This window comes from Pungitius pungitius, chromosome 8 (assembly GCF_949316345.1).
Source record: "Pungitius pungitius chromosome 8, fPunPun2.1, whole genome shotgun sequence".
Lineage (NCBI taxonomy): Eukaryota > Metazoa > Chordata > Actinopteri > Perciformes > Gasterosteidae > Pungitius > Pungitius pungitius.
The window spans coordinates 6,271,277-6,293,688 of record NC_084907.1 but is presented as its reverse complement, the minus strand read 5'-3'; the positions used below and the strand labels follow the sequence as shown (position 1 = coordinate 6,293,688).

Here is a 22,412-nt window from a genome sequence, read left to right as displayed (position 1 = left end):
TGTGTTCTATATTTATCCAATTTACACTCATGACTGTAATCAAGACATTATATAACCTTCAATGACATGACATTTAGCATTTTGGGGTTGTAGGCATTTTACCGCTTATTTTCAAACAGGGGAAAGCTCGGTAACTATAACAACTATAATCCATACATCAACACATTTAGATACAATAAATGATTGTCAAAAACCAACAAAAATGTCATCAATGTGTTTGAGTGAAAAAGCATACTGGTTGACAGAGAGGCTTTATTGAAATAATATATTAAATATACAGAAATTCAACGATGCCATTTAGTTTGTTTGTATAGCAGTAGTTTTGAGACTTGAGTTGCAGGCATCCGACACTACGTCCTGAAAAAGTGAGGAGGACACTTCCACTTACACACACAAGCTTCATACAAGTAGTCGTGAACATCCCGATCTCCAGTGTGGCAGCAAAACAAGCGTGACTGTGGGATCTAAAATGAGCAAAAAGTCCTTTTGGTTCTGTATCATTGAAATTTCATATGAAAAAAAGACATATCTCAAAAAAGAATAAAAAAGCCTACTTGTTATAAAACCAATGGTGAATTATTATCACCTTTATTTGTGTAATATTTGTACGAGAAAATGTTACAGACAAACTACTAATAATATGATCTATTTAAATCAAAATAAATTAGGTGTCATTCTTAAAACACATTTTCTTTAAGTCATGGCACTGATGCATTTGAGCGAACCAATGCGATATTAGTGATTCAACACTTTAATTTGTAAAAACGAGGGATGATTTATTTTGTCATGTGGGCTCTTAATTAAGGAAGAATTTTCAAATGAAATCCAATGCCGTGGTTGACCAAGTAGAAACATGCAGATCTGTGTGAGTACGAGACTTAACAATAAGAAGAGAAGACATTCATCCACATCAATATTGTATTTTGGATAAATAAATGTTACATTAGAAGTCTTGAACGGTCTTCATCCCAGAGTGATGATGAAGTTCCTGTACACCTCCCTGTAGGCGTTCCGGAGCAGGACGTACGGGAAGCAGTGCTCCAGCATGTCTTGGGTCAAGAATGAAGACTCCTGCACAATCTGAACGGATCAATTTTACAAGTCTTTAGTTACTCCATACTAGTATTATGGTAAGCAAATCCCAATAAAAAGCTAAATATGTCTGCTCTGAGCCCAGCAAAATATACTTTTCATTAAGTCATTTCTGCAGCTTAAAGCAACCGTTACAGAAGGAAAATGAACTTCTCTCAGACTATATTCAGCTCATTTATTAATGGTTTCAAGATAAAGTAAGAAGTCATAAGAGACAACAGGTTTGATGGCTTATTGAACAGAGAAATAAACTCAAAGTTGTTCCTATTTGTCAAGTATATACCCACTTATTATTGTACATTTGTAAATGCATTGCAGTGTTGTCCTGGGCCTACCATGTGTAGAAGCAGGTAGATGGACTCTCGGTTTTTGCTCTCCGTTTTTTCGACGTTCTGTCCCATTTGAAGCAGGGTGGAGGAGGCCAGCTGTGGAATAACAAAACGGTCCGATCAAACAACTGGAAAGTCTTCACTCTGCTGGGCTCGACCTAAACCACGACCCGGCAAAGGTTGCCGGTGTCTTGAGAAAGCTCTGAAATTGCAATGATGTCATAGTCGTGGTGTGGTATGCGCAAAAAAATACATATTGCCACATCACTGTGGTATTTAAGGCTTTCGTAAGATCCTTTGCTCCATCGCGTGATTACCCGCCTCTGCTGAGGAACATGTCATTAAATCAGCACCACAGTGCGGCTGACACCTGTCACACCTATAATGACCCACTGACTTAATTGTTTTATAAATCAATCAATCAAAAAAAAGAAAAGCGAAAGAACAAAGCGCCTCTATCGATGCAGAGAGCGAGCCCTCTGTTGTTCATTTGAAAAGTAAGACATTTATAAAGAAAAACGAAAGGTTTGCCACTTACCAGGAGAAACTCTTTGAGCTGCTGCTCTATGTTCTTGTTCTGAACGGTGAACATGGCAGCGGCCAGCTGGTTTATGGCTATGGCTAAACAGTGGATGTTGTTGTTGTGGCCTGTCGAAATAAACACATAAATCAGCGGTGACAAATAGAAGGAACAGAGGAGCAGGTCCTGTGACCTCGGCCACGGGAGAGAATATGTTTTCAGGGCCCGACAATTAGCGAAATTAGCGAAATTAACTCAACGATCCGTAAAACGGAAGAGGAAGTATATTGAGCGTACTTCCTCCGGCTCACATGGGTAATCTATTTACAAACCTGCCAATGGAAAATACAGACAAAGAAAATAATCGGAGTTCAACGCCACCCTGTTCTTTGATAAAAATCTTGGCTATTTGCTGCTCTTAATGTTTCTGTCCAGGCGGCGAGCCAAGCACTCAGGGGAAGCGAGGCCAAATGCCAAGAGAAACTGTATCGATGCACGTCAGCTCAACTTATCTGTAAACAAAAGTCTCTCAACACAAACGTGTGTTTCCCATTAACAAACATACTTCGCTAAGCGTCCGCGTCAGTCGGACCGGAGAGTATGATGCACGCCGTGCTATTAGGCTTAATGTTTTCAGGGCGGAGTAGCTTTTCATATTCCATCAGCGGCTGGTGAGTAATGGCTGCAGTCAGTAACGATTGGCATGCTTTGAAAAAAAACGGAGGAATTGACGTGCACCTCCGTGCTCTCGGCTGTAGACGGAGTTGGTGTCCAGCGCCAGCGTGGGCAAGGACACGCCGATGTAGACCAGCAGCAGACAGGACAGCTTGTACTCCTCGTCCGCCGACATGTTGTCTGCAGGTTTTTTTTCATTGAAGACATTGAGGGATGAAAAGATCACAGATTATTCACGAATGTCTAAGCTGTCTGCAGAAATGTCACTGACATTTATGAGTCTTTTACCTGTCTGCATACTGCTGATTGCCGCGACTAGGGCGGGATCAATGTTGCACTTCAACCCTGCCGCCGAAGCCAGTTCGAAAACGCCTAGAGTCACCTGCACAGGTTACAAAGCATCAATTGAAGTGAGCTAACAAAAGGCTGTTTTGAATGCAATTAATATTTGATGCTCCCAGCGCTCAGTTGCTGGCCCACTTTGCATTCTAATAACTGCCACAAAAAAAAGTCACAAATGCCGGGTACAGGGGGGGTGTATCACCACACACAGGTTTCTATGCCCCCTATTTCCTGTTGCATGCATGGTTGGCCCCGTCTGGACATAATGTTTCCACTGATGTGGTTTTTGACTGCGGCGCTGCAAGCGGTGATCAGAGTCTCTCTCACGGAGGCACGAGGGGGCTGCTGACGTATTTGGGGTTATTCCGGCCGTGGCTGTGGCACGGCTGTCATGCCTCAATCAGAGGCCAGACGTAAGTAAGGGAGGGAGGGAGGGAGGGGGTTTCGTGAGTCACATTCACACAGATAGCTCCATGGGGAGATAAAGAATTTAACTGGGTTGGTAGGCTTGAAGAGAATATCTCCCGCTGCGCACTTTCTGTTGCGCCGGAGTGTATTCTGCAGTCTGAGCTCCTGATGGAAATCAGTCAAACCCCCAAAAGACTTAAATGTGAATATGTTTGGATGAAGTACAATAATATGCCTTCAACATCTCCCAGAATAAGTCAGCCCAGTGAAAACAAACTGATAACATACTGTTAATGAATTATAATAGAATAATTTATGAAATGTAAAACCCAGAATTTTGAATTTTGAGTGCTGTGTGGGATTGCAGCAAACGGTTGCTGTTTTTACAGTGTAGCTCTCATTATGTGGTGAACAAGCTGTGTTTTACCTTGATGTCAGTTTCAGGAGAGATGAAGTCCATCAGGCAATCAATTGGCCCGGTCAAGTATGGACAATGTTTGTTCATGATCTAGATTACAGGATTATATGAAACACAAATAAGATCATACATGTAAAGCAACTAGGTGAAGGGTGGTTTTCTTCCAGCTTAAGTAAGGTTAAGCTTAAGCTTGAATCAGAGACGCCTTGCATGGAACCATAAATCCTCTTTTGCTCTCTTTTCCAACTGCAGCTTGCAGAGTTTGCTCATTTATCATCAGATGAACTTGTTCTAAAACCTCAGTCACATGACAACATGTGGTCTACAGAAAGGCACGAAGCGTTAATCAATCAAGTGTGATAACTCTAACTACTGAAAAGTAGCAGATCTTCTTATCAATTGTACCGTCGCTCTATAAGTAAAGGTCAGAGCAGAGTTTTATATCATTATAAAAAACATTGGGCATTACATCTTTCAGACAGTCCTGCACCATCAACCTGAAGGACAGGATCACCCCAATGATGGTCATCCTCTTCATTACGTTCTCGCCACCTAAAAAGGTGCATATGAAGGAGATCAGAGGTTTCCTGCAGTATGAAGCAGTAAAGCAGAGACAGCACTGAGGGAACATTTAAGGAAAGTGACACATTTCTGGAGTCTGTGAAAAGCAGTGCCACTCTATGAAATGGGACCAATTCTTAAGATTATATAATTGTGTATAATTCACGTTCGCTCTGTAAAAGAGAAAAAAAATTGCGCTTGAGTAGAGCTAAAATTTGTGAAGTAGAGAAAATAAACGTAGGTGTAATTACATTTTGAGCAATAGTTCATCACACAGAGATTTTTCCTGCTGCCTGTCAGTGTCCTCACTCATTGTTATAATGTAATTTATAGAAAAATGTCAGAAGGTAATTTGTGCGTTATTCAATGGGCTGCTCTCTCCTTGCTGATAGTATTAAAAAGGGTTTCAAGAGTTTTGGTATAAAGAAACTGCGTCCATTACCTGTCATTTATTTAGTCAATATGTTTGTTAGGCAAAATTGGCACCTGAAAGTGGTGTTTTTAGTTCCACTTCTGTCCTGTCAGCCTGAATTAAATGAGCGATGTACAAAGGCTGCTGCTCAGCCAAAAGGTTGTATGTGGATTTCAGTCAGTAAAGAAATAATCCTAATTTCTGCTTGGAATAGTTCCTCTTTTGCTTCTGGTTCTCGTTCCTTGTTTTTTTGTGCACCACTGGATCTCCTCCTGTCCACACCTGTAGCCTTCATTCACTGCTTACATTTTGATCCTCCTATCTCTTCCTTCACATCTCTTCTCACCTGACAGCTTTTTCTTAAGATTTGCCATTTCCTCAGGCTTATCAAAGTTATTCCTCATCTGTACCAGGATGTCCATATTCTCGATCACAAGTTTCTGAGTGAAGAGAAAGAAGTGAAGATAAGTGATTAAACCACCTTCCGGTTGGAAAGATGTTACGGCGGTGACATATCCGTCGCTCAATAAGTTCACAGTTCCTCACTTCAATCACAAAGTGTTAAAGTGTGGGCTTGACACAGCATACTAGCAACTGATTGACAATACATACACAGCTTTTTCAGGATAAAAGGGCGCTTGAAAACAGCCCATTGCATCCGTACCTTCAGCTCACTGACTTGAGAGGTGATGTGCCACATCATGTTCTCACTCAGAAACTTCAGGCCATAAGGACCAATTAGCTCCGCCAGGGCCTGTAACTCTGCTCAGAAGACGACATGGACAAACAAAATATATTACGACCAATAAAAGCTTTAATTGGTGTTTTTTTTAAAACATACACAATAAACTGTTAAAGTGAGGTGTCTAATTCAAAGCTTCACTCTACCAGTGACAAAAATATGACAGTTTTACTGAATCAGACTATTGCAGCTATTAGACCTTTCACTCAGCTCAACATCTCTTCCTGAATGTAGATGGATAAGGATGCGTGTGGTTAAAATCGGAGGCGGTCAGTGGATTGGCAACCGAGTGGCACACAGATACCCCACTATGAAGTAAATATAGACAGAGATGACGGCATTGTGCGGGGGCGTCTACGGCAGTGCAGTGGTCTCCGATGCACTGTGGGTGCATCTCTATTATGTTTGCATGAGCCAAGGTCTGTTGTGGAGTAGATCTTTTTACAGCCGCAGGTCCACTGCTCCAACAAGGCAGTGCGTGGGAAGAAAAGTGGGGCCGAGTGATGGAGGAACAAGCTGATGCTGGAATAGTTACGATGCAAGGACAATAGGAGTGGGGGAGATGACAGGCAATACTGGAACTTTACTTAGAATCAGATGCATGACAGGTAGCATTAAGAAAAACACAGCACACCATCACAACCCTTGTGAGAAATAAGACTCCTTCTGCATGTGACGACATTTCTGAAAAGAGTGACTCATTTTGGGACTTATGATCATTAAACCTCAGAGGGCAAGGGTACTTTTTGTGTGTAAAGCATTGTGTCGGCAAAAAGAAGGTGGAAAATATGTCTTATTGATACATTTTTTTCTCACTATTATAGTGAATATAGTGTAAATCATGTGATAATGTAAAAAGACCTCAGAGAGTTGTTGCCTTGGATACTAAGCCATGCATGTCAGTGATGAAAATCATCTGAATTACATTTCCTACTCTTTAACATCCAATGAGAATCAGTGAAAAACTATAACTTTCTTACTAAGCCAGTATTTGTGTGATTTCACATTTGTTGTGGAAGAAAGAGGTGGTTCTTCAAAATGTGTAATGTTCTGTGGCCCGACCTGATATATCTGAAAACTCCTCTGCTCTGAAACCTGGTTCGTTGTCAGAGGCCTGGTTGAAGAAGCAGTGCATCGTGGGGCAGTGAACGATGAGGGAGTTGCTTGCCTGACGCAAGAGACTCTCCAGGAACCTGAAGTGCAGAAAAAACAAACTCAAAAAAACGCTTTGTTGTGGCTTCACTCAGATGTTTGATCTAAAGCGAGAGAGGGAGACACACAGAAAAGCAAAACAAGGAAAATGGATAGAAATCAAGAGGATTTGATTGTGTTCTCTAGTTATTACATGCATGCAGGGCACAGTTGACACACCGACATGTATCACACACACCAGCTTGTATAGATGGTCGTGATAGTCTGCCCTCCACATGAGTCCAGTGGCTGTGTTTGCTGCAGCAGGATGTTCTTCACCAGGCGGGTGACGTCCAGGTTGATGTAGCTGGAGAGGCTTTGCAGGCTGGCTGTGTAGGCTCTTAACCCCGCCAGGAGGTCTGAGGGACGGGCTATCTCCTCGGTGGTCTGGTTGTAATGGGCCATTCTCACGATGATTCTGGTGGAAACATGTTTAACCAACGTCACTTATAACCAAGGGTGGGTTGAGGGTGGACAAATGGGGCCTCAAGATGGGTTAAATGAGCCATGGTAGCATGGTACTGAAGTCTCATTAGGTCAGCACATTCACTGCTCCAGGGCTTCAATGCAATTTTATTTATTTTATTACAGGCCCATTAATTCGCTCCCGTTCCCCCCCCCCCCCCCCCCGACTAGTCTGTATTTACTGGCTAGTCAATTTTGGGCATGGAAAGACCAATCACCGCTACTCAAGGGCGCTAATTTTAGGGTGACAGGGGAGATAATCATCAGCTAAGACTGGGAGACTAAGCAGAGCATATACACAGAAACACCAGGTTGCCCTGGTACCAATCCCTAATCTAAATAACAGTTAGCCTGGAATGACACAGAGCACGGGAGTGACAGGGTGGATCTTTTCTCAGGTTTTTAACTCGGTGCAGTGCAGCCCGATTTATAGTAATTCAGGAGACATTGCATAAGAGACAGGCCCCAAATGACTCCTTAATAGTGAGGAGGACAAAAAAAAACACAGAGTGACAGTCTGGAAGAATTGTAGCTCGATTATTTTGCCAGTGCTCTGTCATATTTCGACAGCCCCTGTTGGAGAGGCAGGTCAGCTCACTTAGCAGGATGCATGATAGCATGCGAGCACTTAGTTTGGAAATAGAGCCAGCAGCATTCCAACCATTATGAAAATATTATAAATAGTAAAATTGTTTAATACATTTAAGCACTGGTAGAGGAAATAATATTACATTGTGTTCCTTTCACAATGAAAACAAGCACTCATGTTTTCATTAGCATATTTCTGACAGTAATTGATGTGACATTCACAAAAAAACAGCTTCTGCTCCACATGAGATAGCAGAATCGTTTTTTTTTTTTAAATTGTTGCCACAGAAACCTGTCAAACACCTTCGGGACTCATCACGTCACCCATATTTTTCCGGCCAAATAAAATACCCCCCCCCCCCTCCCCATCTCCACTCATACTCAGAGAGGCGTATCTCCAGGTGGGAAATGAGGAACTCTGTGGGAACGACGATGTGGTCGAAGACGACAAAGTCGCTGCAGAGGCTGTAGGAGGAGCACAGCTCTGTCAGCATCATGTGCATCCTGTCCACACTAGGAGATGTGGGAGAGAGAGAGAGAGAGAGAAAGGAGGATGAAGCCTTGGAGACAAATGTTTTTACAATGACAGTAATGTGGATTTGCTTTTCTTAGACAAAGTAGTGTAGTACGCTTTGTTACTGTAGCTAAATATCTATACCCGTCCACCTTGACTGGTTCTAACTTTAAGGGTAATACAGTTCACAGATAATGACTTGTCTGTCAGAGCATTTAAATAATGTCCTCCTGATGAACTCAAGAAAGAAATTTGTCATAGGGTGAAGAAAACTATTTGGAAATGTCAGCCACTATTAAATATAAACTTCATTAACCTCCTTCAACCTTCAACCCAAAATTGTACATTGCCAACGTTTTTTTTAAACATACTTTTACTGAAACGAGTGTTGGCAATAATCCATGTCTCCAGAAATCCCGGGACGTAGCAATTGCACTAATATTTCTATAAGTTGTGGCAATTTAGTAAGATGATTGAAAGATTGAGAGAAAAGTGGGGAAGAAAAAAGGAAAGCTGACTTGGTGACGATGGCCCGGTCCTTCCTCAGGCTTTCTGCGCCCGGTTTCTCTTTCTGGACCTCTCCCTTTTTTGGCAACGGCTTCTTCTGATGTCTGTGGCGGGCTGCGCTGATGGCCTCGGCACAGTTCTTGGGCTGCAGCTGAACGGTTATCAAGTGGGTGGCGATTGATGCGAGGACGCAGGGAACAAGTGAGGAAGGACAAGGAGACAGAAAGAGGAATAATTGAGCTTTAGCAAATATTGGGTTACTTGCTCCAATTTAAACATAGGGGATTTTATATTGATGCTGAAAGCACTTAGTCAAGGAGTAAACCTATTTGTCATACTTTCCTTAAAGGGATTGCAGAAAGAAAACAGCATCAACAGGCTCCAGTAACTCAGCCTTCCTGTCTAGATAATTCTTGTTTTTTTGGAAGCTGAAACAGACCTCACCTGATCATTGAGGGTGCACTGCTCAGCACATATCTCCAACACAACACTGCTGGTCTGCTTGGCTATCTGCTCCAGGAAGGTCACACACAGGCGCAGACTCCTCTTCTCCATCACCTCTGCCTGGACACACAAACACGTGCAGTATATGTGAGGGTGGCGCACGTACCCATGTACAAGGAAACAAAGGGAACACACTCACACACACACACACACACACACACACACACACACACACACACAAAGGTAGAGGGCATATTTCAATCTAAATGTAGGAAAAACTATTTTTCTTAAAAAAAAATGCTTTGATGGAGTGTGTGTTTTAAAGTAATGCTGAGTGTAGCAAGTGTCCCCAATGGTTCTCAGATGATGCTTTTGTAATAAATCGCTAAGCAAAATAACTAAACACTGACCTCTTCTGGGCAGAGAGGATGGCCACATTGGCTGAAGTGAGAGCAGACGAGGGGGAAAGCCATGAGGTAGCGCTTCATGGACGTCTCCTCGCTGCTCTGGCAAAACATCTTCTCAAACACACGTGGGTAGTTGCTGTTAAACAAACAGACAGTAAATAGTTGGGACATTCAAGTGTTGAAAAGAGAAGAGAAAGCGACGAAAAGAACAGAGAATGAACTGACCCGAGTATGGACACCTCTGATGTTTCGTGCAAGAGTTCTTCCATGCTGTCCACCATCCTGGTGTGAAACTGAATCATGTTCATCACCTTTGCCAAGTCGGGGTATTCCTTTATTGAAAGAGGGGCCTTGTTCACACTGGTGTAGGCCTAAAAGAGAGAGAAACAAATCTGAGGGTGGCGTTCGCCATGTTTTACGTTTCAACGTGTTGCAGCAGACCTACCTGCAGTCTCAACCAGTCCAATCGGATGCCTCTTAAGTCAAACTCCTCTTTGTTTTCCACTACAAAGTCAAATTGAATCCATCTTTATGTCGCATTTTAAACAGAGAAACGATATGGAGTGTGTCACAAGCTGCCGTAATCAGCCATGTTGCTTTTGTGATTACCTTGTTTGATCGACAATGCCGAGAGGGTTGAGACAAAGGAAGACAAAAGGACTGACTCCTCTTCTGGACACACGTACATGTTCTGAAGAGGAGAAACTGATTTTAACTTATTGGTGTAGTATAAGAGATGTATTAAATATTAAAAACATTTTATGCTGCCCCTTTTTCCTGTTTAGTATATTTATATCTATAGGCAGGCTACCTGTATAGTGTCATTGAGAACCAAAGCATCAAATTGTGCCAGGTACTGGACGTGGTAGCGTTGAATGACATGGCTGTACTTTGCCATGAGACCTCTTAACTTCTCCATGTGGAAAAGCAGCTCAGCCATCTGACTGGGGAAAAAAAACACATTTACTTTCTATTACACTTCAGAATTTAGATTTGTACAAATCGGTCCAATCTTATGTGATAACTGTGTGACTATAAACTGACACTGCTGCAGTGTGGAGAGAGATCTTAAACTGTTGTTTTGGAAAACCTGCCAGATCTCTGCACATTAAAATGAGTGACACAGTGACCTTGTGGTGGCGGGCGTGGTTTCGGCTCGGCTGCAGGGGGGAGAGAGGGGGAGTGGCTCGGGGAACCGTGCCAGGTGAGGGCAGTTAGAACCAGCTGCCAATAATTAACGAATGTGTGTGTGTGCTCCCCCCGAGATATAATACAGGGAGGCGGCGAGCAAAGGGGAGCGGGAGTACGAGCGAGCTGAACGCCGGCGCGTTGTTTGAAACAGGACGCAATAAACGTGTATTTAAAACCCGCCACCCTGGTGTCCCGTGCCTCTGTCCGGAGCCCGAGCTACCCACACAGTACAGTGGCGCCCAACGTGGGGCAACAGGGAATGCCGACCCAACCAGCGCTCGCGCTGGCAGAGATGATCAGGGAGCTGGCGGGGATTCAGCGCGAGCAAGCCGAGGCGAACCGGCAATTCATGGAGGTGCTCCAGGCCCAGGTGGGGAGACAGGCCCAGGCACTGGAGCAATTGGCGGCGAGACCACCACCGGGGCCAACAGCGCTGGCGAGCCCGACCCTCCACCGCATGACGGCGGAGGACGACGCCCAGGCGTTCCTGGAGGCCTTCGAGGCAACAGCGGAGGCGTGCGGATGGCCGGTGGGGGAATGGGCCGTTAGGCTGCTCCCGTTGCTAACTGGGGAGGCACAGACGGCCGCCATGGGGCTACCTCCAGCGGCCCGGCGGGACTACCAGTCGGTGAGGAAGGCGGTAGTGGACCGGCTAGGGCTGCTGCCAGAGGACCACCGGCGGCGATTCCGGGGTGCCAGGCTGAGACCGGAGGACCGGCCATTCGCCTACGGACAGCGGCTCCGGGACGCGGCCGCCAGGTGGCTCCTGCCGAATGGGGTGGGAACAGCGTCGGAGGTGCTGGGAAAGGTGGTACTGGAGCAGTTTATGGAGGGGCTCCCGGCCCGAACGGCGGCGTGGGTCCGGTACCACCGCCCACCGACGCTAGAGGCAGCCACCACCCTGGCCGAGGACCACCTGGCGGTACAACACAGCGGACGGGGCGACCGGGAGGGCGCACCACAATCGACCCTGGAAGCAGCCGCACCACGGGAATGGAGCCAGCAGCTGATCACAGGGCGACCCCGACCAGCCCCACGGCAGGAGCCGATGATCCGACACCGGGACCCCCCGACCGCAGCAAGCCCCGGCACTCTTCCTGACCCACCCGGAGGTTCTCAAACGCCAGGGCAGGAGTGCTGGAAGTGTGGGCAGCCCGGCCATCTGCGGAGGGAGTGCCCGCTGATGGAGGTGGGGCAGGTGATCCGGGTTGCCGGCGCTCCATCACCCTCCCCCGGCCCGGAAGCGACGTACCGCGTTCCGGTAAGAATCCAGGGGGGTACACGCCAGGCGATGGTGGATTCGGGCTGCTCGCAGTCCATGATACACCAGAGCCTGGTTCGGCCCGGGGCATTGATGGAGGCGTCGCGGGTGAAAATTAGGTGTGTGCATGGGGACATTCACGAGTATCCTATCGTGGCCGTTGAACTTAGGTTCAGGGGGAAAAAATATAGGATAAAGGTTGCGGTTAGCTCCCACCTGACGCACCCCGTAATCTTGGGAACGGATTGGGAGGGATTTAACACGCTAATGGGGCAGGCGGCGGGGGTGCGTTCACGACCGACAGGGACATGCGGTATGTGTGCGGTGCTCAGCGGTGACGCGAGGTCGTCCGACGCCGCCGGGGGAGAGGGGGAACCGGCGGTGCCTCCGCTGGAGACGCCGGCGGTTCCCGAGTTCCGCTCCATGGAAGATTTTCCACTCGAGCAGTCTCGTGACGATACTCTACGCTCAGCCTACGACCAGGTGATAAGAATTGATGGTCATTTGGTGCGCCCTGACGCAGCACTGTCGTACCCGCACTTCTCATTGATTAGGGACAGACTGTATAGAGTGAGTCGTGACACTCGAACGGGGCAGGAAAACACCCAGTTGCTGGTGCCGAAAAGCCGCCGGGAAATGATTTTCCAGGCGGCTCACTATAATCCGATGGCGGGTCACATGGGATACGGGAAAACACTAGACCGGATAATGGCCCGATTTTATTGGCCAGGCATCCGGGCGGACGCCCGCCGCTGGTGTGCGTCCTGCCCGGAGTGTCAGTTAGTCAATTCACCAGCCATTCCGAGGGCCCCGTTGCGGCCTCTACCGCTGGTGGAGGTCCCGTTCGAGCGCATCGGCATGGATCTAATCGGGCCATTCCACCGGAGCGCACGCGGATACCGCTTTGTGCTAGTCCTCATGGATTACGCAACCCGGTATCCGGAGGCAGTGCCATTGCGCAATATCTCTGCAAAGAGCGTCGCGCAAGCACTGTTTCAGGTCATCTCCCGGGTTGGAATCCCGAAAGAGATTCTAACAGACCAGGGCACCTCGTTCATGTCGCGCACACTGGGAGAACTTTACGGGTTACTGGGCATTAAGTCCGTCCGCACCAGCGTTTACCATCCCCAGACTGACGGGTTGGTGGAGCGGATGAATAGGACGCTGAAGTCCATGATTCGTAAATTTATTAGCGACGATGAACGTAATTGGGATAAATGGCTTGACCCTCTGTTGTTTGCAGTCCGGGAGGTCCCCCAGGCCTCCACGGGATTTTCTCCCTTTGAGCTTCTGTTTGGCAGATCACCAAGAGGGGTGCTGGACCTTATTAAAGAAAGCTGGGAGGAAGGTCCGAGCCCCGGGAAAAACGAGATCCAGCACGTCCTGGACCTACGAGCAAAGCTCCACACACTGGGTAGGATGTCACGGGAGAACTTGCTCGAGGCCCAGGAACGACAACAGCGGCTGTACAACAGAGGAGCCAAGCTGCGAGAATTCACACCGGGAGAAAAGGTACTTGTATTACTTCCTTCTTCCAACTCAAAACTCCTGGCTAAGTGGCAAGGGCCCTTCGAGGTCACACGCCGGGTGGGGGATGTTGATTATGAGGTGGTGCGGTCTGACAGGGGCGGGGCTACACAAATATACCACCTCAACCTCCTGAAACCCTGGAGGGAGGCGGAGTCTGTTTCTCTGATTTCCACAGTATCGGAAAGAGAGGACCTGGGGCCGGAGGTGCCAAAAGCGGCTAATCCCACCCCGCTCCCGTGTGAGGGTCATCTCTCTGAGGACCAGAGAGCAGACATTGCCCAGTTGCAGGAGCGGTTTGCTGACGTGTTCTCCCCCCGGCCAGGCCGCACCGACCTGATAGCGCATCGAATCGAGACACCCCCGGGGGTGACGGTGAGGTCACGACCCTACAGACTACCCGAACACAAAAGAAAAGTGGTTCGGGAGGAATTGGCGGCTATGTTGGAGATGGGGGTAATAGAAGAGTCCAACAGCGCCTGGTGCAGCCCCATCGTTCTGGTGGCCAAGAAGGATGGGACTGTGCGGTTCTGCGTGGACTACCGCAAGGTAAACGACGTGTCACGATTCGACGCCTACCCAATGCCCCGGGTCGACGAACTCCTGGACCGGCTGGGCACTGCACGTTTCTTTACGACCCTGGATTTAACTAAGGGCTACTGGCAGATTCCCCTGTCGTCAGAGTCCAAAGAGAAAACAGCTTTCTCCACTCCGTATGGTTTGTACCAATTTACCATGCTTCCCTTTGGCTTGTTCGGTGCCCCGGCCACGTTCCAGCGCCTCATGGACCGGGTGCTGCGTCCGCATGCCTCATATGCGGCCGCGTACCTGGACGATGTAATCATCCACAGCACCACCTGGGCGGAGCATGTGCGGCGGGTGGACGCGGTGCTGGAGTCGCTGAGGCGGGCCGGGCTCACCGCCAACCCGGGGAAGTGTGCAGTTGGACGGAGGGAGGTACGGTATCTGGGGTACCACTTGGGGGGTGGGCAGGTGCGTCCTCAGGTGGACAAGACGGCAGCAATTGCAGCCTGCCCGCGCCCTAAGACAAAAAAAGAGGTGAGGCGGTTTTTGGGGCTGGCGGGTTACTACAGACGGTTCATCGCCGGCTTTGCGGACCTCACCAGCCCCTTGACCGACCTGACCCGGAAAGGTGCGTCAGATCCGGTCCAGTGGTCGGAGCAGTGCCAGCGGGCGTTTGAGAAGGTAAAACAGACTCTCTGTGGGGAGCCACTCCTCCACACACCTAACTTTTCTCTCCCGTTTGTTCTGCAGACCGACGCGTCGGACAGGGGGCTGGGGGCCGTTTTGTCCCAGGAGGTGGAGGGGGTCGACCGCCCCGTTGTCTACATCAGCCGGAAACTGTCGGAGAGGGAGGCCAGGTACAGCACGGTGGAAAAGGAGTGCCTGGCCATCCGGTGGGCGGTGGGCTCCCTGCGCTACTACCTCCTGGGACGCTCATTCACCCTCTGTTCGGACCACGCCCCGCTCCAATGGCTCCACCGCATGAAGGATACTAACGCCCGGATCACTCGGTGGTATCTGGCCATGCAGCCTTTTAACTTCAAGGTGGTCCATAGGCCGGGGACGCAGATGGTCGTGGCGGACTTCCTTTCCCGCCCGCTGGAGGGAGAGGGGGGGGAGTTGGCTAGGCCGGACGGCTCCCCGGCCTAAGTCGGGCGGTGGGGGTATGTGGTGGCGGGCGTGGTTTCGGCTCGGCTGCAGGGGGGAGAGAGGGGGAGTGGCTCGGGGAACCGTGCCAGGTGAGGGCAGTTAGAACCAGCTGCCAATAATTAACGAATGTGTGTGTGTGCTCCCCCCGAGATATAATACAGGGAGGCGGCGAGCAAAGGGGAGCGGGAGTACGAGCGAGCTGAACGCCGGCGCGTTGTTTGAAACAGGACGCAATAAACGTGTATTTAAAACCCGCCACCCTGGTGTCCCGTGCCTCTGTCCGGAGCCCGAGCTACCCACACAGTACAGACCTCCACCGTGGTTTTACATCCTCTGCACCTATGACCTACTTGTCAACGTAGTCCTCGGCTGTCTTTATCTTTGGCATGTTTTCCGAGTGTCTGACGAGCCACAGGACCTCGTCACGGGAAAACGACAGAGCCATGAAGACAAACAAGGCCTTGGGGATTTGGTTGCCACAGAAAACAGGGAAGAAAAAAAATGAATTTTTAGCAATGCGTATCATGCTAAGCTCAGCAAAGGCAATTATTACTGTGAAATGCAGGGTCATTCAAAAGAACCCCACCCCCACCCCCCCCCCCAGAGAGGCTGGATCAAAGGTGCTGTTATTCATCAGTCCTGCCTTGTATTTCTTGACCTTCAAGTTGCAGTAACGGTCTCATTTAAATTCCTCCAGCATTGCTTTTACTTCTACCTTTGGTCCCAGAAGCCCAGGTTCGTCCTCCAGAACTTTAAATAATTCCATCATCGTTCCTCTTAGAAACTGCCGCCTCTCTCTGTGCAGAGCTCCACTGGTAATAAAACAGGAAATGGAAAGAGACTGTTTGTTTTCTTCCCAAAACTTATTTCAAAGTAAATACTCATCAATGAGAGAAGCATCGATTCCTGCGAGTCTCACCAGTTGAGTAAAACGTGTTCACGACATTCCTTGATGTCTGCAACTCGCTTGTTGTATCTGGAAAAAAATGTTACAAGAAGCAGTTATAGTTCTTTGTACAGGCAATATTGACATTGATATTGAAGGTGTCTTCTTTGTCTTGGTACATATTCTTTTGCAGAAAAATAAAATGGGTGTCTTCAGTAAAAACTATAGAATAATATGTAGTTCATAATATATTTCATCACCTTCATCATCTTTCTCTTTAACCTTTGGTCTGCAACCCATTATAATCTTCTCCAGATATAAAGTTTATTACTGACTACATACTACTATGTGGAATTTACTATATTGTTGAAGGATTGTTTTAATACGATCTATTGCCACACTCTTTTTGGGCTGATTAACATTTTGAAATTGCTTTTAAAATAAATATATGTCCTGTCAAAAATGCATTCTCCACAACATTTTGGCATAGAGCTATTTTCAATCATGAATTCATTCATTCATCCAGAGAGGGATATGAGGATGGTACTTAAGAGGCATTTTAAATTCACTATTTATCTGTTTACTTTCTCAAATATGAGGGCACTTATTCCTCAAGTAGGGCTACTTCTCATGATTGAGCGGCGCAGCGTACGAACCCTTTGATGCTATCAAAGAGGTCCTCAGAAACCTTGTGTATGTTGAGCACTTCATCTCTAGTCAGGACGAGGAAGAGGCCGCTGCGCAGGGCCATCTTCCACAGCTCCTGGGACGTCTGGTTTGAATTCAGGCTGCTGTGGCACAGCAGGAACCCGACTGCAAAGAGCACAGTCAGCAACATTTAGGATGCCATCAGTTTAGCATGGGACTGATCTTGGCTGAGAATAGCTGCAAAGCTCAATTCTTTCACATGTAATACAAACCTACTAATACCGTTGTTGTGTGTTGTTGTACTTATTGAAATATCTGCAATAGGTGAGTGTTTTTGGAATGGTAATAAAAGCTTAAGCTACAATTGTTTTGGTGTTTATATGTATAAGTGAACAGATGTAATCAATCCGGGTGAGGTATACGTACTAATGATCCACCGCTCCATCACCTCCATAGACAGGTATTCACATGCCATCTGTGATGAACAACAAGCTTATTAACCTGCAGTAAAGGAACATTCCTCACAGCCTCATTTCAAAGCCTGGTGCATGTTTGACGTAGTAAATCCTGTCAGTGAAACTACATCCTTTGTTCCGGTTCCAAGAGAATCAATAGTTTATAGAAATACATTTAACTTTCCTCCTTAATTATTCTTTAATAAAGGATAAAAGTTAGCCACCAGTTTTCCATATGGACTTAAAATGCAGACCATCTTTTGCATTCAATTATTTAACTTTTCATAAGAAATTGCTGCCTGCAGGTGTCTTGCTCAGCTGGATGACGGCAAAAGGCAACAGGGAGTCTAACATTACATGGAGGGACCGAATTGTGCAAAAAAGGGAGAACGAAAAGTTCAAGGAGGTACAGAGAGATCAAAACATAATAAAATAAATCATATAATATCCTGTAATAACAGTAGCACACACTGTATCATTTAGCTGTGACACTCGTCATTTCTGTGCTCGACATCAATGTCAAAACCCTAATTCAGACACTACCACTTTTCGTCTCTCTTCTTTCCTCCATCACAGATAAATACAGGAGGAGTGGATTGGGGCGGGGGGGGGGGGGGGGTACTCACAGTGTCACAGCAGGCCGGGTCCAGCATGGCAGCTGGAGCACTGAGGAGGCTGAGGAGCTGGGCGCTCCTCCACTGCTCCGCTGGCAGGTTCCTGCGCGGATAAACCATCCTCAGGGACAGCAAGGCTGCCGTCACCGACTGGGAGATGGACAGGGGAGGGGGGGGGACACAAGAAACAGTGAGCGAGGAAGCTGTCAGGCATGCGGAGAAAGAGTAAATCACAGAGAAGTTGAAGAAAAAAAAGCTGGGGCCTCGAAAGGTATGGTTTACTGTACATGATTATGCAAAAAGGCATATGCAATGATATCCACACCACAGACAGGAGTAAAAAAAAAAAGATGAATCATTTGTATTCTTATTGTACAATGTGCATGGTGTTGATAGAGCACTTGCAAGATCCACATAAAAAAACATTGAGTGCCTCCACCCTCAATCGCAAACTTTAGTTTAGTGTCCCAAAACACTACGTTTTGTCAAAAGAACATCACCAACATGTTTGAATAGCTTTATAATTTACTGTACCCTTGTGTGAGGACCAAACTCTTCGGTTAGCTTCTTCCAAGGATGTTCATACTCCAAAAACATCTGTCCCAGCCGTGGGTAAGAGGGGTCACTGTAGGATTACAGTTAGCACTTAATCATTCATCTTTTGTCCAAGCAAATAAAGTACCGGTAGTTCAATTATACGGCATTGCTAATACTGTGCCAGTCTAGCATCACCTACAGGGATCTAATACAAATGTTAGTTCTCATAAATGGCATTGTTTCCGGCAGCTATGTTTGTTTTTTGGGGGCTTAAATAAAAAACATACATTACTTTGTGTTCCCTGCTCACGTCTCGAATTGAGATATGCAATAAATGTGAATTTAATTCATATTCCACTCATGAGGATCAAAGAAACAGTTGTACTGACCCGCTTCCATTAGTCATCTCATGGGCACAGTTGAACATGCCCACCAGGGCCTTCTTATCGTCGATGCGAGACAGCGTTATGATGACAGACGTGTAAGTGATGATCAGATCCAGGTAATTCTTGGTGAAGTCAAAGTTGATGGACTGAAATAAAAAGTTGGGTAAAGAGGGTAGTCAGCGGTTTGGAAACGATTGAAACTAACTCCCAATTTGTGAAATACTGAGATGCTGCAGATACAGTAGAGCTAATATATGAAGCTAAAAGAAAGACATTTTTTGCAGATTTCTATTGATCAAGAAGGGAGACAATAATGGAGAAAATATTCTGTTTTGGAGAAGGGAGGAGGAGACTAGTTGAACAAGCTTTATCTACAAATGGGTTTGCATTAACATTTGAAGTGATTGACTTGGGTTGATTAAGTCACATTTTTCCTGACTTGAATATATAACTTAAATTACTTACAATATCAAAGAAGCACTGACAGGCATCTATGGTGTTCAGCAACTCATAAACATGGTCCTGCACGAAGAACAAGGATGATTAGATTAAAAAATAGACAATAAAAAAAGCAGCCTCCAAGGTGATTTCCTGAAAGTGTAAATTCCCGCAGCCTAATAATCATTACAGATTTGCATATTTCTATAACATTCATTTATTCTCAATTCAACTGAATATGATGCATTGGCATGGCTGTGACCTCCATCACAGAAATATGCAAATCTCACTGAGCTGTAACAAGCTGCCACCATACCTCAGAGAGAAAACATGCAATAAAATCCAATATTATCCTACTTGTGTATAAACCACTCTATATGTAAATGTATTCTGGAAAACAAAATAGCAGAAGGTTACAGAGAGAAAGAAAGAAAGACAGTCAAGGATATAAGATATTTATTTTAACTCTCATTGTTTTTTATGTTGTTTTTTAAATTATCTGCTATTGTCATGTACGTCCTTTTTACATTTGATGAAAAAAAATTGATTATTACCCTGAACTCTATGACATCCAGGAAAGAGTTGTAGTAGCTTGATGCCGCTGCCAACACTTCTGATTTCTGTTTCTGTATGTTGGTCAGATTTTGCTTTGAAAAAAAAGAGGAATATTTTTATCACTGGTCAAGAATTGTGTTACGTATTTGATTGTATCATCTTATTAAAGAAACAAATAAATAAACAACGTATGGACACAATAACACATAATTTCGCCAATAACATCCAATGTGATAATAATAGCATGGTCATTTTGTGAAGAAAAAACAAACCTTTTTGAAGAACAACAAATGAAACAAAGTAGACGATTGTAGTCCAAAAAGGCCAAAGTCAAACTTACAATATTTCCTCTGAAGTCAATGTTGGGGAATTTCTTGTTGATGTATTTGATGGCAGGCTCCATGGCTTTGTCCGACAGGAGGGACGGACGCGTTTTAGGGTCTGCGCAGCCCTGTATAAAGGGTTCGGAAAAAGAAAAGACGTGAGGGTGTGGTATGATCCGTTTGCACATAATCCTGGAAAACTCAACCCCAAATGTCTTTCTTATTTCACTCGGAAGGTTTTGGCAGGTGGTGTCCCCTGCTCTCTCCATCTCCCTCAACAATGGCCCTCAAGGTGACTTTGAGCAGAACAGTGAACCCTGAACTGCACCCGTGGGGCTGTTAAAACGCAGGCAGCAGAAGACTTTTTGATAGCTCTCGAGGGGGGGAAGTCTGACTTCTGAAATAAAACATGCTCAGCTCCTCTACGCTACGCTCAAAATAAACCTTTTCTTCCACTTCTCCTCCCGATAAATGCAGTAACACAGTAGTGTTGGGGTTACAAAAAGGGGATGTGTGTGTGTGTGTGTGTGTGTGTGTGTGTGTTAGTCACATCCAGAATACATCATACATTAATTAATAACATCCTCAGATTTTTTCATGATACTTCACTGATCTAGTTGCATATAATCTATGATCTGAGTTTGACAGAATTCGGTTTAGAATAACTGAAGTTTGAGGTGAGTGACAGACCAGACTGACTTCCTGTTTGCACTTCCTCTTTGGGGAAATAAACTCGGTTGCATTTGGAAGACAATGCTGCCTATACAGTATGTTCACAGCTGTTATAGCTACTTAACATTATTTTATCACAGCAGTTTAGGTCACAGGTCCTGGAGAGTTTCTCTATTTAGAGAAACAGTGGATTAATGGGTTATAACGGTTGGTAATTCACATCATAATACGGCTCATTAGTACTTTACATATAAAGTACGTTAACTATTTTCTGCTTGATAAAATGCAAATGCATATTATTATTTATACAAAACAGCTCTCGCCCTTCTATTCTATGGGCGCTGACATTAGAAATGTATGCAAACATTGGCAATACGATTGAATTTCAAACTGTTCCTATGCGGTGAAAAAGCACATTTTGTTTAACTGTTACATGTAACTTTGTACTAGTACCGCTGCTCTAAGCAGGAACCTATTTTGAGAAAACTCCCCGTTCGTAGCATATGGTTTGAAACTCAAGTTCCTTATTTCTTTTACACGGACAACTCGCTGTTCTGCCCTCACCTTCTTGATGTAGTTCATGCGTATTAACACCCCGTTCCCTCTCTCGTTGAGGATGGTCAGTTTCTCGGCCAGTTTCTGTTGGTAGTCCATTGTTCCAGAAATGCTCAGGTTGAGGCCTCGGCCTCCTGCTGCTGTGTCGCCGTCAAACCCTCAGAAACAAGTGCACCCTGAGCCTCACCCTGACATTGGGTCACATGGGGCTCACGGGTGGGGGTGGAGCCATGAGTTGAGTGTCACCAACACACTCTAACTGTCATGACATTTTCCCAAAACACAAAAAAATGGTAGAAGAAGCGTTATTTTTTTACTATTTGTGCAAATTAGCCACATATTAAGAAACTACAGACTCCATGATTCACATTATCACTCAAACTTTGTATTTTTTAAATATATTCCTAAATAAATGAATGCCAGTGTGTAACAACTGGGTTTACTATAGGGGGGAACGGAATGACCCACAGACACTGGTTCACCGTCGGAAATAGTTTTTATTGTGTTTCTCCGGCTTGCTCTCGCCTCCACCAACCCCTCTCACTCGCTCCCGTCCCTCTTAAGTAGACCGGGAAGCATTCATTCAATTGTTCTCAGCTGGAGGTTCATTACCTCCAGCTGTCACCATTCCCGGAGCCACTCCCCCTCTCTCTCCCTCTGCAGCCGAGCCGAAACCACGCCCGCCACCACATACCCCCACCGCCCGACTTAGGCCGGGGAGCCGTCCGGCCTAGCTTACTCCCCCCCCCCTCCCTCCAGAGGGCGAGAGAGGAAGTCCGCCACGACCATCTGCGTCCCCGGCCTATGGACCACCTTGAAGTTAAAGGGCTGCATGGCCAGATACCACCGAGTGATCCGGGCGTTAGTATCCTTCATGCGGTGGAGCCATTGGAGCGGGGCGTGGTCCGAACAGAGGGTGAATGAGCGTCCCAGGAGGTAGTAGCGCAGGGAGCCCACCGCCCACCGGATGGCCAGGCACTCCTTCTCCACCGTGCTGTACCTGGCCTCCCTCTCTGACAGCTTCCGGCTGATGTAAACCACGGGGCGGTCGACCCCCCCCACCTCCTGGGACAAA

The 22,412-nt window shown here is 46.4% G+C and overlaps 1 protein-coding gene across 2 annotated transcripts; it reads right to left on the bottom strand.

Annotated features, from left to right (window-relative positions):
- Nucleotides 1-235: 235 nt before the first annotated feature.
- nckap1l (NCK associated protein 1 like) lies at nt 236-21,538 on the bottom strand. Of its 2 annotated transcripts, XM_062564031.1 has the most exons (32): nt 21,347-21,538; nt 20,128-20,238; nt 19,787-19,879; nt 19,260-19,316; nt 18,798-18,940; nt 18,406-18,496; nt 17,884-18,021; nt 17,229-17,277; nt 16,811-16,967; nt 16,188-16,244; nt 15,984-16,080; nt 15,619-15,728; nt 10,427-10,559; nt 10,225-10,306; nt 10,061-10,119; nt 9,841-9,986; nt 9,619-9,751; nt 9,209-9,328; nt 8,776-8,915; nt 8,125-8,256; nt 6,890-7,108; nt 6,562-6,692; nt 5,422-5,519; nt 5,104-5,197; nt 4,254-4,336; nt 3,794-3,874; nt 2,905-2,998; nt 2,680-2,796; nt 1,960-2,069; nt 1,428-1,517; nt 943-1,080; nt 236-464 (listed from the first exon to the last, which is right to left on the bottom strand). In XM_062564031.1, the coding sequence occupies exons 1-31, from the start codon at nt 21,434-21,436 to the stop codon at nt 964-966; spliced, it is 3,372 nt and encodes a 1,123-aa protein (XP_062420015.1). In that variant the 5' UTR covers nt 21,437-21,538; the 3' UTR covers nt 236-464; nt 943-963. The 2 variants fall into 2 exon arrangements, with proteins under 2 accessions (XP_062420015.1, XP_062420014.1); XM_062564030.1 differs by having other exon boundaries at nt 236-1,080.
- Between the last annotated feature and the right edge of the window lie 874 nt (nt 21,539-22,412).